This window comes from Coloeus monedula (assembly GCF_965178545.1).
Source record: "Coloeus monedula genome assembly, chromosome: 2".
NCBI lineage: Eukaryota > Metazoa > Chordata > Aves > Passeriformes > Corvidae > Coloeus > Coloeus monedula.
The window spans coordinates 11,820,810-11,834,221 of NC_138782.1; the positions used below are offsets into that span (position 1 = coordinate 11,820,810).

The following is a 13,412-nucleotide window of genomic DNA, read 5'->3' on the forward strand; positions in this document are numbered from 1 at the left end:
AATGTAAGGAGGAAGGAATGCAAAACACTTTTAACAGCATCATCAGAGCTCTGGCTCTGTCAGGCCTCCTCAGGCAGTGGCTGTGGTGCTTCAAGCATTGCCTTGGTGCTTCACCCAGCACAGGAGAGCAAGACATAGGAAACACCTATTCAATAGTTAACTGCAAACCACCATTCACTGCAAACCACTGATGGCAACAGAGGATACCACGGCAGCTTAGACAAAAAAAAACCTACACCAAAAAGAAAGTGATTATGTGAAAAGACACCATAGAACAATATTTCCCAGAATCCCAGGGTGGGTCAGGTTGGAAGAGACCACCGTGGGTCATCTGGTCCAACCTCCCTGCTCAAGCAGAGTCATCGCAGAGCACATGGCACAGGATGGTGTCCAAATGGCTCTTGAATACCCCCAGTGAGGGAGGCTCCGCAGCCTCTCTGGGCAATCTGTCCCAGTGCTCGGGCACTGCTCAGTGAGGAACCTCTTCCTCATGGTCAGGTGGAACTTCCCGTGCCTCAGTTCCTGCCCGCTGCCTCTTGTCCCATTGCCCGGCACCGCCGAGCAGAGCCTGCTCCATCCTCTGAGCCCTCCCTGCAGACACTGACACACATGGATGAGGTTCCCTCTCAGTGTCTCTTCTCCAGCCTGAACAGGCCCAGCTCCCTCAGCCTTTCCTCAGAAGGGAGGGGCTCCAGTCCCTTCATCATTTGCCACCCTCTGCTGGACCCTCTCCAGGAGCTCCTTGTCTCTCTTGTCCTGAGGAGTCCAGAACTGGACACAGCACTCCAGATGTGCCTCACCAGGGCTGGGTAGAGGGGCAGGATCACCTCCCTGACCAGCTGGCAATGCCCTTCCTAATTGTCATAGGTTAGCAAGCATAGTCCCGGAAGGGACGTCCTTGCTAAGGGGTGCTTACAGTTTCCTCTGGGAACTGATAGAACCTATCAGCTGGCCAGTTTGAATATGGACAATTCTCTAAGCCACTTAAAGTTGTGAACACCTCTGTGATCCACATTTAAGAATGGGCAAACTCCCCCTCCAAGCTCTCTCTCGTTTCCGGTGCTGGGACAGGTGGCTGCAGGCCCCGTGTGGGGGCCAGCGGGCCCGGCCAGGCCCTGCTTGGGCCAGGCCGGGCCGGGCCACGGCCATCCTGGAGCCATGGACCTGTTCCAGCCGTGGAACCCCCCCTACTGCCTTGCCGTGGGCAGCCGGAGCGGCTCGGCTCTCCCCCCTCTCCACTGCGATAAGAAAAATTCAACATTCCAGCTGCAAAGCTGCAAGGCCGAGGTGAGATTAACCCTTTTACTGCTGTGAAGAGCTGAAAACCTGAGGGAGAGAGAGAGGAGATGCTTAAAGCTGAAATTCTGTTGTGAAGCTATGATATATCAGAGTATCCTGTTGTAATTTCATGAAGATATGGGGGGTGGAGTGTTCAACTCGTAAGCAAAAGCACCTGCACTGAGATAGGCAGATGCTGACACAGCTGTAATTTCATGAGAAGTTTGGACAGGGAGAGATGAACCAGATGAGGACTTTTGCTCCAAACGGGAAAGGAGAAAACCTCAGTACCTAGAGATGCTTCCAGAGATAGTCTTAACAATGAAGATGAGGAAGACCCTTTGCTCCCAGGGAAGGAGAAGGGCCTCTGTTTTTGTTTCTGAACGGCTCAACCTTAAAATTGTACCCCAAGAAACTTCAAGAGTGGACCCTCGAAAGCAGTTGCGGGAAAAGCTGCAAGTCGGGGGAAAGGACTCACACGCAGGCAGAGAGACTCCTCTTCCTAAATGGACTGAACAATATTTGGAAGTGGGCGGCTGTCTCGTTGTGATAATGTTTTCATAGCATGAGCAAGAAGAGACTTCTCTTTCTAAATGGACTAAACAAGGTTATTATGGAAGTGGTAAACAGACTGAACATCTTAAGGGTTGTCTTTTTACATTGTCAGTGGGAGAAGGGAGGAAGGTGGGGGGAGGAGGAGAGTTCTGAAGGTGGTATAATTTTTTTTCTTCCCTCTTTTAGGTCTGTTAATAAACTTTATATTCTTTCAAGTTTGGTGCCTGCTTTGCATTTCTCCTAATTCTTATCTCACAGCAGATAAACAGTAATGAGTATTTTGGACCAAACCACTACACTAAATTGGTGTTTCTGCCCGGTTTCAAACCGAACCCGCGACACTAATGCAGCCCAGGATGCCATTGGGACTGGGCCACAAGGGCACTGCTGGCCCATGGACAGCTTGTTGTCCACCAGCACCCCCAGGTCCTCCTTCCCAGAGCTGCTTCCCAGCAGGTCACCCCCAGCCTGTGCTGGTGCCTGGGGCTGTTCCTCCCCAGGTGCAGGACCCTGCATTTGCCCTTGCTGAACTTCAGGAGGTTCTTCCTGCCCATCTCTCTGGCCAGAATACAGAAGCATCACCATTGTTCTGCTTGCAGATTAATGTTATTATGTACTTGACCCAGGGGCAATGTTACTATGGCAGTGTAAATCTTGTGTTCTCTGACTAGAAACTGAAAATTTTGTTTATTTAAAATAGACAAAAAAAGTCAGTAAACACTTTTAACCAAGGGAATTAAAATAACCATAGAATCACTACCACTTCCCATCAGCAATCCATTCTTTTCAGATTAATGCACGTGAGAGATCCTGCCCCACAGACTGGCAAATCCTTTGGAACTGGGGCAGCTCTGCCATGCTGACAACACAGCGAGTGACAAACTATCCAGGATGCTCAGAGGTACCACTTAGTGCCCAAGTTTATTTTTGTATTCTTTGTTTAAGGTGCCAAGGTGGTTCTTCCAAGAGTTTGACACACACACCTATTCACACAAATCTCATTCCCAAAGCGGGAAGCTTAACTGATTCCTTTTTGAGAATCCTGAATCCAGCAATCAAAGCTCAGCACACTGGAAAGCAAGGACACACAACTTTGCAAGTCCAGGGAGTACAAAATAGTATTACCTTAAGCAGCCAAGAGCAGAGTGGCCTCCAAAGTCACTACATACCCAAAAAACAAGGTGTATGAACACTACAACAAAGCAAAACATGTAACAGGGATTTTGGTTCTTTTGCAGACAAGAGGAAATCTGTGTACTATAGACAAGTAGAAATGCCCATGGATAACAGCAAAGTTTATCACACCTCTTAGATGCTGTGAGGCGAGAACTGAAGTTGCTCCTGAGTAGGCTTTAGTCCCTGTAGAAACGAAATTTTTGTCTGAAATTACATGCTTTTTTCTAGACATTAAAGTGAACCCCAATGTCCAGAGATTTAGGAGTTTAAAAAAAAAAATCCCACAAACAGCAGCTGTATCAAATGGCTTGAAACCAGTGTCTGAACTGTCAGCCACTAAAATACCTTCCAGCTGATTACAACACACTGATGCATGTAGCTGTGAGCTAAATGTGGGGGCAGGGAAAAAACCAACAAAAAACCCCACCAAAACCAATAAAAACTTACATAAAAATGCATTACCTCCTTACCAAATTTTTTTTCAGAGGAAAAAAAAATTAAAGTAAGTAGGTAATGCATGATTCAGTAAATTCATGCTCTTAAGTGAACTATGTGGCTGCTCCATTAGGTGCAAGACTGATCATCAATCCTGTTAAGCTTCTTAGTTTATTCAGAAAACACTGTGTAACTAGCAATTCCTTTTTACAGATTATAATCCTGCTAGCCTGGAAACATGGAATTACAATAAAGGTACTTACATTTTTGTCTGCAAGGCTATTTTTTAGCTGTAACAGTCCCCGAATCTGCAGTTTGGGTGACCTCACAAAGGGTCCTAACAGCTACAAAGGAGGCTGTAGAGGGGCAGCAACAAGCAGTTAAGAGCAGATCTGGAGCTTGTAATACACTCCAAAAAAATCCTGCACTTTGAGCTGCACTCCAAATATATCTACAATCAGATCACTTTAATTCCAATAGAGGAAAGTAGCAAAGGTCACAGAGTAAGGACATTGTCTTGCACCAAAGGAGACCATTCAATGCCAACAGATCCATGAAGAAGAAGTCAGGCCAAGTCAAGCTTTGGCCTCAAGCACTGCACAAATTCTGACAAAATTAGAACCAGATGAAAACATCACATTTGGTCCCAAAGTGCAGTTCATCTAATCAGCCTATAATAATAGCATCATGTGTTTGGAAAGCAGCTGCATTTAATGAAACACATCAGAAGCCTGCAAGCTGCAGAGCTGAGTTCTTTATAAGATGGAGGTATCACACTGATTTTAAGACGAAGTGACAAGAATGGAATATGAAAGGGATAGGCTGTCATCAGGAAGATTACAGTGGTGGGGACATTGCTTATGACAGACAGACAACACACCACTGGAGAAAATAAAAATCTGCATGTAAGAAAGGTCAATCTGACTTGGCAGCAAAGCACCAAAGTGATTAGTGAGCACATACACAGGCAGGAGAAACGTCTTGAATTGGAGGAAGTAACTCCAAACAGAAAGGAGGATCACTGTACTGCTTTTCACACTTGTAGAGATATTCTGGAATGAAGGCACTACAGCAGATATGTAGTCTCTTCGTGATTTATGGGCTTATTTTACTTTGCCTTTGTAAAATGGGGTGTTGCATGCATTCCTCAAGAGCTAAAATAGAACCACTTAAAATAAAGCCACTACACATTTTTAGTAAGTTACCAAAAAGCACATAGCTACTGAGTGGGGGGGAAAGTGTCATCTATAAGATTTTATTTTATAGACTAGGAAAAGATCCACTACTGAATTGAGCTGAAAGCATGCTTTATGCAAGCTGATCACTAACAACCACCAGAGGTACGTCTGTGTGACATCACTCCATTTTGCTTAATCTACACACAAGATATTTGTAATATTCTGGAAAGGATTTGGGACTGTGTCTTTTTATATTATCCCTGAGTATCAGAAATGAGACAGGTATTTATAAGACGAATATTAGGCCACACCTCAGTAAACCACAAGTATTAAAAGACTTCCTGTAACCCCCATCAGAAAACAGTACCCTAGATACTCATTAACTGAGATTAAAATCAGATTTCTCTGTCTCCTGCAAGATGAGTTCACAGCTTGCTGAGCACACAAAGAAAGACAAAGAGCAGTAAGCTGGAAAACTGAAGGGAGTAAAAGGAGAAGAAAGAATCAATTTTGTAAAACAGCTAAGCAGGCTCACTTCTTTCAAATACAAGGAATCTTTTCCTAAGGTTTTTGGTGACAAACAGCCTGTGGCAGCACAGCAGCAGAGATACAAAGACATTACTATTGACACAATAAAAATACTAAAGAACTTGTTATAATAAACATGCTTCTTTCAGTGCTCTGTCATCCACTAATACCATTACATTTGTGCAGCTGTATTACCTTAAGGTAAGGTCTTTTCAATCACTAACATTCTCTTCTAGGTTTCAGCTTGGAATACACACTTTTATTAAGAGATGAAATCTTACACGGTATATTTCAACCCCATTCCCTCTCCAGACACCAATGGACTCGCCACCATCTCCAAACAAAAACAGCATTTAGAAAAAAATGCTTCATGCATATGAAATATGAAAGAGCAGAGAATGTGCTGCTTACATATTCTATTACAAATTTAGTGATAAATTACACAGACCCTACACAGCTGCTTAATGACCACAATGAGACATTTCTTCTTGGATGCAGGTCTTTAACTTAAATAACTTAATCCAGAAGTTTAACACACTCATCTGGAAACTGGAGACCCATACACTTCCTGATTTGAAGGATTTCAACCTTGGTCTCCCGTTTTCTGCATGAATATACATCTCTCTGTTTTTTCACAAAAACCATTCCAAAAAATCAACATTCTGCTTCTAGCTCCTTTTGCATCCATACTTCAAAGATTCCTAGGACAGAGGCTGGCACAGAACAGGCTACATGAACCACTCCAACCAGGATTTGGCAAAGAACTGCTATTTAAGTAGCTTAGGTCAGGAAAAGGAGTGCTCAGCTGTATTTTTAAATCTAGGCCTTATGATGTCTTATGTTCTCTCTCCACCATGTTACAAAATGTGCCTAATAACCGTATCCTTAACTACAAGGCATTTAGGGTAAAGGTCCTAGGAAAAACCACACACAGAGCAGCTGTCTTAAGAGCAAAACCCACAACTCATTGCAGTGGCTGAACATGACTCAAATAATTTAGATGTCACTTCCAATTGCATGCATTAACATTCAACTTCAAGCTCAGTTCTTTTGAGTGGCTGGAGTCATTCTCACAATTATATTAAAAACCTACTTCCAAAACAACAGCAGTGAACCATCCAAAACAAAGATGGAGTTTGACTTTATACACCTTCGTCATCTTCAGCTGAACTCATATAATGTTCAAAAACTGTCAACTCAGTTCATACCATCTGTTATCCTTGACAAGTTATGTTTCTAATATATTTTTCCCTTAGTTTTAAAAGTGGAAGTCTTTAATTCCAAGACCTACTCAGGCTTTTTAAAGTTACTTATGGAAAATGTTTAACTCCTCTAGGTTGAATCCTCTCCTCCACGATTCAAAAGGGAATATTCTGCAGATGATAATACAAAGAGATTTATTAATGAGAGAAAAATGGAATAATGGCATGCTAATACCAGAGGGATTACTTATAACACGTGAGATTCTACAGCAGCCTCATCAAAATCAGTGTGTTCATCCCAAATGAGAACTGCTCTTGCCACTTCACCTCTGAAATTCAACTGTCTGCCACCATGTGACATCAGTGTCTTGACTTCCCATCTAACCCTGGTCCACGAGCAGAAAAGCATGGATCTATAGGATCCATAAGAAATGACATATAGTGCCAGATTATTCTCAAGTGTCTTAAGTCACCACACTGAAAACATTGTTTTCTTTGAAGAAAGAGACCCTTTCTCAAAAGAGCCCTCTCAGCCTTTTTAAATAGGAGTGTATGATGCATATCTGATACTGAGCTCTGCTGAAAGATAACAAGAAGACAAAAACCTCCACCTCCCCAGTGAGGCCTTAAAAAAAAGGGGCTGCTTAAGCAAAATGCATGCTCCTGTTTGCAATTCTGCCTTCACCCTCTTCAGATGCCATCTTCCAAGGGTATTTATTATCTGTGAGCTCTTCAGGGCCTTTATAGAAACCTGGGAAGTACTGAAGACTGTGAAGCATTCAGTCTAGACAGCCACTACTGAGTCACACAGCATTAACTGGGGTATCCAGCAGCAGAACTGCAAGAATCTGGACCCTGAAAATGTCTCACTAAGACAAGGACTACTGCAACACCATAAAAATGAACATGAGGCCATTTAAAAGATTAGTACCTCAGGACAGATATAAAACAGTTTTAGGTAAAAGTTCACAGACTGAAAGTTAAAACTGCACATATCTGAAATGTTTCCACTGAAAATTTAAGCTCAGTTCTACTTCTCGCTGCTAGATGGGTTTCCACAGGAGTGAAACAGGAAAAAACCCTCATCAACTGCCAAATTTTCTGCCCTCTGGTTATGTTAATTCAAGTCTGAAGCTCTTGGAGCTACTACCTATTCATAGCAATTTAATAACATTGTTAAAAAATGCAAAAGCTCCCATTATGTGGATAGCATAAAAATTTTGTTTAGGTGTGTCTGCAAATTTGTTGGCAGAAAAAGACATCTATAGTCTAATTATTTTTTCCCACAAGATAGCAGCATGGGGAAGTTTTGGGCATTTTCCTCAAAATCCAGAAACAAATCTGTTGCATCTTGATAGTACAACAAAACCTCAGACCTGGAAAATATTCCAAAAGATGCATTCATACTGCTATACACACACAGGGAATAACTCTACTTAACTGCAAACCCTGAGCACACTTTCACAGTGCACTTAGATTAGAATTTCACATTTTCTAAAACTGGCAATTTGTCACAGTGTCAGCAGAAGCTGAGGACGTGGGATTGTCAGGTTGATTGTCAGTCCCAATTCAAACCCTGAATAAATCCAGCTACAAGCCCAGCATCTGAGAAACTGTATTTTGTTTTCTTTATAATGTTTTATTAAAAACCAAGGACCTTAAATGTAGCTAATATATGTTGTTGTAAATGCTACTATCTTTTGAAGGTTGTTTTGATTATTAATGCTTTAATTTTTAATAACTATCATGCCTCAGTGTCACCAGATGGATATGGAGAAGAGAAATTCCAGTGAGGTCTGCAAACTAAACACCTTTGGCTCAGTTCAGTTCCTCAAAACAAAATGAAAATCAGGGGCTGAATGCCTTTGAAAAGTAATACTGCATCATAACAAATCAAAACCCAACAGAATGCCCCTCTAAGTACAATTAACTATATGACATTTTATATTCACTCCCCTTTTTCCTGACTAAACACAATTAACCAACTATTCTTCAATACACAGACAACTCTCTTGGAAAAGGAAAAAAAAATTAAAACAGCAGTTGAACAGTTTTGACTCTTTACATCCTTAATGCTGAAACATCAAAACTCTTCCTGTGATACCACTGGTAATGACAAGAGACAACTCTGTGATTATTTATCTGGAGCATTCATACTTCAAGAAAAATTCTTTGTAAATTGAAACAAGTGTTTTTTAATTCTGATCATCGAGTTAGACATGGCTGTCAAAATGAACAGTTTAACCCAAAGAAAACTCACATAAGTCTACAAAACCATGATATAAAATGTAATTAAAGAGCAGCCTCAAGGAACAGTGGAAGGTGTCCCTGGCCACAGAAGTGGCTTTGGAATGAGATGCTCTTTAAGGTCCCTTCCTAGCCAAGCCATTCCATGATTCCATGACTGGCTCCCAAGGGTAGCTAATGGAATTCATAGTGTGAGTAGGACAGTGTAATTTTTATATAGTCCCAGTATCAAATAAAAACTCTTCATTCTCACGTGCACTTGGATACATAACAGATGTTGAGAAAACCATGCTGATTTGGACGCCTTTGGGGTCAAAGACAACTCCTAAGGCTGGGAGACAGCCAAACCAGTAAATGAAACCTGAACTGCTTCCCATGGTCAGGAGGGTGGAAAGGGGAAAGAATTAGCCTGGAATGAGAAGATAATTTTACATTACTTCATTAAAAACTCACTGAAATATGTCATAGGACAAGAATAAATCCCTGTGTATGCTTTTGTGTCAGAGTTGCAGGAGACAACTATCTGGGTAAGGATCAGAGACTGCCTAGGATAACTGCAATTCCTCTGATTTAAATGAATTCCTTCTATTTAAACCAGTTAAACGATTAAAAAGAATAGTTATATTGAAGGTATAGACGACCCTACTAACAAGGGCATAGTAATATTATCCAAGGTATGATGGAAGATAATTAAGCATTCACAAACGAGCCAGAAAAATCCAGTCACCTTTCTCAGTCACAAACCCCGTCACTTGGCTGACATCTCACTTGACAACTGTTTCACATTAAATGGTCATATCTGCATTTTAAATGTTACCACTTCTCAAGCAACTGTGCTGCTAAGGATTTGAGTGATTTATACTGTTTGTATCCACTTCATCTGAATTCTGAAGATTTTACTTTTTATTTCTGTAAGAGAAACTGTTCTTAGAATAATTGTACTTTGATATACAAAACCCTGAGTCTTCTGAATCTCATGGCTACTGTCTCTGCTGAATACATAAAGGAGGTACACTTTATTTTTTCCAGGTTGTTACATCTTATTAAATAAGCCAATAGTTTTATGTAGTTTGCCTAAATATATAAAATTTTACTAAACAACACAGATGCCATCCCAGCAAATATTTTTAATTCAGTCATTTAATCAGACATCTGGGAAAGTTCCTGGTAAAACAGAGCTCATCTAGAGCTTGAGAATATGAATACAAACCTAATTAATGAAACAATCTAACCTACAAATTGCAATCACATTGCAATCACTTGTGGTGCTACACGTTAAATTTAAGATAAACAAAATAACAACAGTGCGTGGCTTCTTACATATTCTGATCCTGTTGCTTGCTTCCCTAAATGAGTTTTTCCTGCAGGTGGCGTCCTTAGAAAGCCTTTTCCATGCAGAGCCTGCAGTTCACACTGCAGCCTTTGCCAAACCTTTGGAGACTGCTCTACCCTCAATTACTTGGAATCAGTCAATGGTCAAAATTTACTGGATAAGATGAGCAGCAAGCCCAGCCTGACTGTTTAACTCCGTCTTCAGCAGATGTAGAGAAAACAAACACATTCTGTCACCTAGATGTTGAGAATAGGAACAGACCACCAGTTCTGAAAACCTGATTTTGCAGAGCTCTTAAATTCTATGGATTATAAACAATCAAACTTTGACTCTCCCATTGCTGCAGTTATCCCTGCTAGAGATTATGTCCTTACCATGTCTTCTCTTCCCCTGTGGGATAGGATAAGGAACCACAAAGCAGGTGAAAAAGCCCCTCAGTTACCTCAGCTCACAGTCCTGAGTGTGCATTTAAACAGCCATCATTCCTCAGTTATGTTAAGCACGGGTATAATTCCTTTGAGGACTGGAGGAAAACACTGCACCCGACCAGACAATCTGCAGGATGCCACCAGCAGCTTCTGTGTAATACGTTCTTGCATTTCAGTAATTTCATTTCTGAGACAGCACAGCTTGAACAGCACACCTTGCCTGTGGCTCAGAAATAATTCAGATGAGAAACACACAATTTATACTCTCAAAAAAGGAGAAAGGAAACAGAGGGGGAAGATGCTTCCCCCTTCCATCCAGTGACATATATTAGACGGATTCACTGTGACAAAAAGCAAACCCTTGCTTGCTATTACAAGATAATAAACTGGTTATGTGCATGCACTTCTGTCAACACCTATAGCTGCAACTGAAATCTCAGGAGATACAAAAAAGTCAGGATACACCGATTTTCAAGACTGTATCTCTCCAAAGCAGTATTTTCCTTTCCTCTTCTGTTTACTACAGTTAATAATTTTTATCCAACTCAAGACTTACATGTATTGAAGAAACTGCTTTTCCTGCACTGCTCGACAGTCCCAGTCCAGGGGGCAGAGAGGGAGCACCGTGTCTGGAAAGCCCATGCCAGGCTAGAGTAGGAACTGCAACCCCCTTTCACTGGCACAGAAGCAAACCCTGGGAACAAAGACAGACAGGTGTTTATAAACTGCACAAATCCTTCTTAACATGGTATTCCCTGCAAATATACACACCAGGAGAAAAACCAGTGATTTTCAAAGGGAATCAGAACCTTTTGTCTTGAAGTGCAAAGCAGAATGTGGGAGGGAAAACATTGCAACAGAAAATGTCACAAAGAGAAGAAGGCTAGAAGGCTTCAAGCATATTGCTGATAGAGTGATTTTAATTATTAATTATTAAGAAGCAGTTGCAGCCTTTGATTTTTCCTGGTTTACCTGCAAGAAATGGTTGGGGTTTTTTAGGGATATATTTGTGACTAGAGTGTGAAAATGCTTCCCTCCACTAAGGAAACTCCACTGGCCTGTTTTCAAGCCCCTCTTAATGTTCAGGCTTTAATCACAGTTTGGAATCACTTCATTATAGATTGCCCTGAGGATGAGAAGAAACCCAAAATTCATTAACTACTTAGATTTTGTTTAAGAAAGAAAGGCAAGAAAGCTTTTAGAGGACTGTAGAAGACAAAAATGTTTTCCCTTCCTTATAAGTATACTTTAACCCCTGCTGGGAAAAAAATAATACATCTGAGTTTTGAAAAGTGACTGAAGAGGATTAAAAACCAGAAAATTTTTAATTTAAGAAAAATTACAGAAAAAATTCCTATTGACTAAAAATGTCCACAACGAGGAGAAAGAATGGGAAGAAAACTATAATTTGAGTAACGATGTCACTTCATCATCTCAAGGCAGATGTTACTTAAGTTACTCTGATGGGGTAAGGGCGACTGATCCAAAGGCACAGCTGCCCTGCCCAGCACCCTGTAAGGATGAGTAAGATCTGCACACCTAAACTCCACTTATGATCTGAAGCACATGTTTATTTTATCCAGTATTTATCACATTTCCTGTCCTGGAGAAGAATAACACATGCAAGAGCAACTAGGGTGACACTACTTGGCAAAATACAAGCTTTCAAAAAACCTGACACTTGTTTAGAAAGTCCCGTTGGCATTGCTGAGATACAAAACTGAATTGTTATGCAGCTCTTATAGGAGCCAGAGTGATAGAACTGCCACGGGAATGTGTGCAGCTGTGGAATGTTCTGATCCACGCACAAGCAGCCCCCACCTGGCTGTGTGCTGGTCTGGAGTTCACCACTGGCCATTTAATGCTGTGCCACAGCAGCCACTGCAAAGTGTCACAGGTGCAGCTGAGCTCAACACACCCCAAAGCACTTCTCCTACGCTGGAATTAACAAAATGGAGGGAAAATCACTGCAAGGGCTTATAAAACTCAAATTCACGGATGTACAGACCCCCACTCTGCCAAGGACCAGCCGCCTGGGGATCACGGCAATGCTCCTCATTTCCCTGATCCCGCAGCAACCCTCCGGTGAAACCCCGGAGCAAGGGAGCACCAGGGGCTGCTCTCACCAGGTCACACCTCAGATCCATAGGAAGGCAGCAGAGACACTGCAACCCCCTCGCCCGTGCTGCCGTGCACGCACACGCGGACGTATGGATGCGCACATGGATGTAGGGATGCGCACATGGATGGATGTCCGGGTGTGCACACACAGCGCGCTCCCCTCGCCCTGCGGGGAAACCCCCCGCCTCCCGCGGATGCTGCCGGCCCCCCGCGCTGCCCCATCACCTCGCCAGGCCGCTCGGAGCGCACCGCGGGCACACGCCCGGCCGGCCGCCACCACCGCCGCCGCCATGACGGGCCCGCGCCCCCTCCCGGCCACCGTACTGAGGTGCCCCGCGCGCTGCCTGATGGCAAAGCGCAGTTAGCGAGGGAATGGCACGGGATAAACTAAGGCCGAGAGGCAAAAGCTGCGGCTGGCACACAGCTGAAGCCTTTGCTGACACTCCCTGCCCCGGCTGCTTCCTGCACCATTAACAATCCCACAGGCAGGCAGGAGGTGAACAGCCGCAAGGGGAAAGCCCTTGGCAGGTCCCCAGCGCCCTGCAGGGCCGGGCTCGGTCTGGGGTTGTGTTCTGTGGACGCTGAAGTCTCTCTTCAAGGAGAGACTCTTTTTAGGTACTTCTTTTCCAGCACCATTGGTGTCTCATAGTTTGAATTACACTATTAAAGTTGTTAGTGCTTCATCTTGCGATGCTTGGAATAAATATTGGCATTAGGGAAGTGTTTAGGGTTTTGCTCTGATTACAGTGCTACTTTTATCCACAAAAGTAGGTGAACAAGACAGTAAGTACACACCCGAGAGAGACATTGATTATTTATTTCAGAGTTGCACAAGCCTGAGTCCTCTGTGGTATTCCACCAATCAAGAACACCAACTACCAAAACTTTTTACTATTTATACATTTCAGCAAACAAAGGAATTCGTGCTCAT

General features: G+C 42.7%; 1 protein-coding gene across 1 annotated transcript in view; it reads right to left on the reverse strand.

Moving 5' to 3' along the window:
* MRPS5 (mitochondrial ribosomal protein S5) overlaps nucleotides 1–12,790 on the reverse strand; it is a 29,680-nt gene extending 16,890 nt beyond the window's left edge. The window contains exons 1-2 of the mRNA XM_082302853.1: nucleotides 12,707–12,790; nucleotides 10,917–11,054 (exon numbers count right to left, since the gene is read on the reverse strand). Of these exons, the coding sequence (XP_082158979.1) occupies nucleotides 10,917–11,054; nucleotides 12,707–12,773 (205 nt within the window). The 5' untranslated portion in view covers nucleotides 12,774–12,790. The remainder of the gene's footprint in view (nucleotides 1–10,916; nucleotides 11,055–12,706) is intronic.
* Nucleotides 12,791–13,412: the final 622 nt, after the last annotated feature.